At 34.1% G+C, this 5752-nt stretch overlaps 1 protein-coding gene across 1 annotated transcript; it reads left to right on the plus strand.

The window, feature by feature from the left end:
• Window positions 1–1134: 1134 nt before the first annotated feature.
• Window positions 1135–2085, plus strand: LOC105501622 (olfactory receptor 5K4). Its single transcript, XM_011927627.1, has one exon. The coding sequence runs from the start codon at window positions 1135–1137 to the stop codon at window positions 2083–2085; it is 951 nt and encodes a 316-aa protein (XP_011783017.1).
• The last annotated feature ends 3667 nt before the right edge of the window (window positions 2086–5752 follow it).

The following is a 5752-nucleotide window of genomic DNA, read 5'->3' on the forward strand; positions in this document are numbered from 1 at the left end:
TCACACTGTGAGTGGAGGCTTTGCAACCAAATCTTACAATGTTAGACATGCACGTAAAACTCTTAAAACTAGATACAGAAAGTATTAGGATAAGTGAGTGATTAAGAGTAACAGCTCCTTGAGAAATTTGTCATACTAAGATTGGAATAGTATCTAGAATATGTTGAAATGAACATAAAAATGTTATCCAATACAATTATTAAGAACACCTATAGATGTTTCATATTCTTATCCTCTCTAAAAGGATGAGTAGACATTTTTTTTTTTCTTTTCTTCTTCTTCTTTTTTTTTTTTCTTGAGACGGAGTCTTGCTCTGTTGCCCAGGCTGGAGTGCAGTGGCAAGATCTTGACTCACTGGAAGCTCCACCTTGAACGCAAGGTTCATGTGATTCTCCTGCATCAGCCTTGTGAGTAGCTGAGATTACAGGTGGGCACCACCACACCCAGCTAATTTTTGTATTTTAAATAGAGATGGGATTTCACCATGCTGGTCAGGCTTGTCCCGAACTCCTGACCTCGTGGTCCTCCTGCCTCAGCCTCCCCAAGTGCTGGGATTACAGGCATAAGCCACCATGCCCAGCCTGATATTTCTAAAAATATGCATTGGTGACCTTATCTGGAAAGAGTTACTAAACTAGCAAAAGCATTCTTCAAACTCACTGTGTTTGTGTGCAGTTTTTAAAATGTAGACATTTAAAATGCCTAAAGAGTAATTCCTTTTAAGCATCACATTGATCCAATAGGATATGATTTAAAACTTGTTTATTTTTTTCCTGGAGGAAAAGATACCATAAGAAAATGTCTTTTAATTTTGGAAATGGAAAATTATATGTACTGAACATAACTTTTACATCACCATAGGATAATTCATGCAGATAAAGCTTTCCTGCCCTAGGAATTCACACAGATATTTTCAGACAAGCCCTGTGTGCACAATCCATGATATATTTTTTTTGTCATTTGATGTGACCTACAGTGAGTGTGCTAGTGTTCAGGAGATGGCACAGGATGATTTGAAGAAGACTTTCTTCCCTTTTTTCTACAGGGAAGTTATAGGGAGAAAATTAGAAACATTCTGCTTTAGAATCTCAATTAAATTTCTTTACAATTTATGTCTCTGCAGAGAAGCCAGGAATGGCTAAGGAAAATCACTCCTTAGCAGTTGAATTTATCCTCATAGGATTTACAAATTATCCAGAGCTGAAGATGCTTCTGTTTGTGGTGTTCTCTGCCATCTATCTGGTCACCATGGTGGGGAATCTTGGTCTGGTGGCATTAATTTATGTAGAGCGCCATCTTCACACACCAATGTACATCTTTCTGGGCAACCTGGCTCTGATGGATTCCTGCTGTTCCTGTGCTGTTACCCCCAAGATGTTAGAGAATTTCTTTTCTGAGGATAGAATTATTTCCCTGTATGAATGTATGGCACAATTTTATTTTCTCTGTCTTGCTGAAACCACAGACTGCTTTCTTCTGGCAGCAATGGCCTATGACCGCTATGTGGCCATATGCAACCCACTGCAGTACCCCACCATGATGTCCAAGACACTCTGCATTCAGATGACCACAGGGGCCTTCATAGCTGGAAACCTGCATTCCATGATTCATGTAGGGCTTCTATTAAGGTTAACTTTCTGCAGGTCTAATAAAATTGACCACTTTTTTTGTGATATTCTTCCACTGTATAGACTCTCCTGTACTGATCCTTCTATTAATGAACTAATGATATATATCTTTTCAATACCAATTCAAATCTTTACCATTGCTACTGTCTTGATCTCTTATCTATGTATCCTTTCGACTATTTTCAAAATGAAATCCAAGGAGGGAAGAGGTAAAGCATTTTCTACCTGTGCATCCCACTTTCTCTCTGTCTTAATATTTTACATTTGTCTTCTCATGTATATTCGACCATTGGAAGAAGGAGATAAAGATATACTGGTGGCAATATTTTATACAATAGTAATCCCATTACTAAACCCTTTTATTTATAGTCTGAGAAATAAGAAGGTGATAAACGTTCTTAAAAAAATGATGAGGAATTATAACATTCTTGAACAAACTTGCTCTGTAGCAAATTGATTTTTAAATTTATTAAAATGCTTTCATAAACAGGGAACACAGAAAAATTAATATGTTATTTTACACAAAATGTTAGCCTCTAAATCATTAGGCTATGTTTATTTAAAAAATATATCAATGGAATTTCAAAATTATTTGACAAATCTTTATCCAAATTCCACAACCAGAATGAATCAGGGGAAACTCACTGGTAACTGTTATTACTGCCTTTCATGACTCTCATGAAATTGTCAAAGAGTATTATCCTAAACCTCAATTAATCAACATAGCATGGAAGTTAAATGTTTAAATGTATAGAAGAGTCTTCTTTGATTAATGTTTCCTAGTTAATGGAAGACATTATATCCAATCATATGTAGAGTGTTTGAAACATTTAAAATTTCCTGGCAGAAAAGTGAAATGATAGCTTTATTTCAGAAAACTGACCTGACAGATACATATGTATTACTTTAGAGTGGAAAAGATTAAAAGAAAACTAACTGCAGTAATTTATGTTTAAGGTAATGAAGTTTTATTTAGATAAGATTCCAGGAATGAAAAAAATAAAATGAAAAGGAACACACACACACATACACAGGCATACACAGACACAGACACACACATATACACACACAAAGAGGCTCACCCACAATATATTCTATTTTGCAGAATAATTAACAGCAACTTATAACAAATTGGACAGAGTAGATTAAGGTCTGCTTTAACCAGAAGCATAATTAAGGTCCTTTTCATTCTTGAAGGCATCAACCATGTTTTTTGCTATGTATTATAAAACTGCAGGTTACATATTAAACATTCATTAAACATTTTAAAACATATTGATAATGACATTGTTTTATTTTTGAGTAATGGTAAACTGTACCAATATTTTATGTGTTTATTGACCATTTTTACTTTTATGAATTGTCATTTTTGGTTTGTCTGTTTTATTTCTTATTTATATCATTGTTTTCAGAGAAAAGATATCACAACTATTTGTCGCAAATAATTCCTCTGCGGGTTGATAGTGTTAGTATTTGTTTCTGATATTTATAAACATTTTGATTTAATACACTCATATTTACTTATTTTTTCTATGATCTCTTTCATGTATTTCATCCAGAATTTCTTTTTTAATCCAAAGTCTACTATTAACCAGTATCTCTTTTTCTCCTTTTCTTATTTCTCTTCTTCTCCTTCTCCTCATTTTCCTCCTCTTTCCTTTTTTGATATTCTAAATTTTTGCAACTTGACTCTTGATTCTTCCTGGAATTTATTTAGTATATGGCATATTAAAGGTATAACTTTATTTGGCCATTTCTCTAAAAATTATTTACAAACTAATTCAATTCAAATAAACACTCAGGAGAACTTCTTTGGGAACCTGGCAAAATGAATTTAAAATTTTTTCCTATTCTGGATTTTTCTAGAGAATAAAAAAATAGACTTTGTGTGTTATATGTTAAAATACATGATAAAATTCCAATAATGATAACAGTTTGGTTTTAAAACAAGAATCAATAAACAAACCAAAAGAACAAATCAGATTGTTCAAAAGTAAACTCCCATATAAAATAAGAAGAGCATCACAAGTAAAAAGGAAATAAAGGATTGTTTAGTAGCCCTGGGTCAACTGAGTAACTATTCCATTTGTGTTAAAATTTATATCTCCCTGTCATTTAGATATATATTTATAGACAAAATTTGTATTTCCTTCATTTTTCACAGTTTGATTTTTAATATACAGTATCCAACTGGGATTTATTTTATAATGTTATAAAGTGAGAATTAAAATTTGATTTATGGCTAACCAGTAGTCCCAGAAGCATTTATTGACAAACTCTTCATTTACTGATTCCTTATTCCTCCTTTTTGTACATTTACATTCATACATTCACCTGTACATGCATACACAGAGAGGTCTATTTCTAGCCCGTTTGTACAACAAAAACAAAACCGTTCTAGTTCCTACACTTCTGTCTCAGGAGGGAAGATGGGCATTTCAAAGGCAACCAAACTAAAAAGCTATAAGCTATAATTGGGGAAGACTCTTCTGCTTCTACCTAAAGTCGATTGTTAGGGTTATACAACATTTATATATAAAATATCTATTCACTCTATTCTTTCTTTCTATGTGACCTCATCTTTTTTTGGCTTTTAATTTCATCAATATGAAAATGGCTCAGAATGTATATTTCCAGCTCTGATATCTGCCCTACTCTCCAGACTCATATGTGCAACTGCCTACTCACATAATTACTTGAATGTTGCAAAGACATCTCAAATTCAACATGATGAAAGCACAAGTCTTGAATTTCCCACTAAACATGGTCCTCCCCGGTCTTCTCCATTATGATGGTCACATCTTCTAACCAGTTGGGCAAGGCAGAAATTAAGAGAACCCCATACAACTCTCTCCTATCACAACCAAGTTTCATGATATCTATCAACTTAGTCTCTGAAGTGTATCTGAAATGTGCCAAATCTCTCCACTTACACCACCTGTACATAATTTCATCTCTTACCTGAACAACATCAGTAGCTTCAAACTCGTCTCTGTGCTTTTGCTCCTTTATATTTGTTTTTTAATATATATTTATAACACAATTTAAAAATAGTACTAAAAGGTGAATTCCAAAAACTGCAGTCTCTTGCCCACCATGACTTAGGTGTCTCATCCACAACAACCTTTCTAATTTTTTAAACGATTTCTCTGAAAATTTATCCTTATATTTCTTAGTATCAGTTTTAGTCAAATTAATCGATTTCCCATTATGGTAAATGAATATTAAGTTATTTATTAAACACCCCCCATTCCCTTCATTCTTGATGATATAATATAATTTTTTTTTTTTTTTTGAGATGCAATGTCACTCCGTTGGCCAGGCTGGACTGCAGTGGCATGATATCGGCTCATTGCAATCTCTGCCTCCCAGGTTCAAGCAATTCTCCTGCCTCAGGCTCCCAAGTAGCTGGGACTACAGGCACCCACCACTGTGTCCAGCTAATTTTTGTGTTTGTTTCTAGAGATGTGGGTTTCACCATGTTGACCAGGCTGGTCTTGAACTCCTGACCTTGTGATCCGCCTGCCTCAGCCTCCCAAAGTGCTGGGATCACAGGCATGAGCCACTGTGCCCCGCCCCAACAAATTTTTTTATAATTCAATAACCACTCTTTATGAGAGACATGCAAATACAAGAACTAGTTTACCAAGCTTATATTTCTTTTTCTTTACACCTGTAAATTTTTTAAAAGTTAATAAAAACTTTATATTCCTATTTGCTCATTCACATCCATTATGTATCCATCAAATTGATCAACCATATTAAATAATCATGAGTTCTTTTTTTACCCTGGAGACTTCTTTTCTGGTAGCCTCCACCCTCCTGCTCCAGTCTGGACAATTTGCTCTCTAGACCCAATGTTCAGCCGTCCTACTGAGACTTTTATTTTTTGATTTCTTGTGTTAAATAACTCAGTATTCAAGCTCCCCATCTTTCTCTTAATTGTTCATTCCCTCTTTTTGCTGACTGTTCTTTGGCAATTTTTTTCCACATATGATAATAATTTGATTTCTTTAAAGTTCTACTTTATAAATATTTTTTCTTCTGAACTCTGAAGTTATGTTTCCTTTATATTCTAGCATGATCTGTTGCTTTGGAGAAATTGCATGTTATTCTGATTCCCA

Source organism: Colobus angolensis, unplaced genomic scaffold (assembly GCF_000951035.1).
Source record: "Colobus angolensis palliatus isolate OR3802 unplaced genomic scaffold, Cang.pa_1.0 Scaffold73, whole genome shotgun sequence".
Lineage (NCBI taxonomy): Eukaryota > Metazoa > Chordata > Mammalia > Primates > Cercopithecidae > Colobus > Colobus angolensis.

Coding starts and splice junctions, on each gene's coding strand:
- LOC105501622 (XM_011927627.1), top strand. CDS start 1,135: ATGGCTAAGGAAAATCACTCCTTAGCAGTTGAATTTATCCTCATAGGA.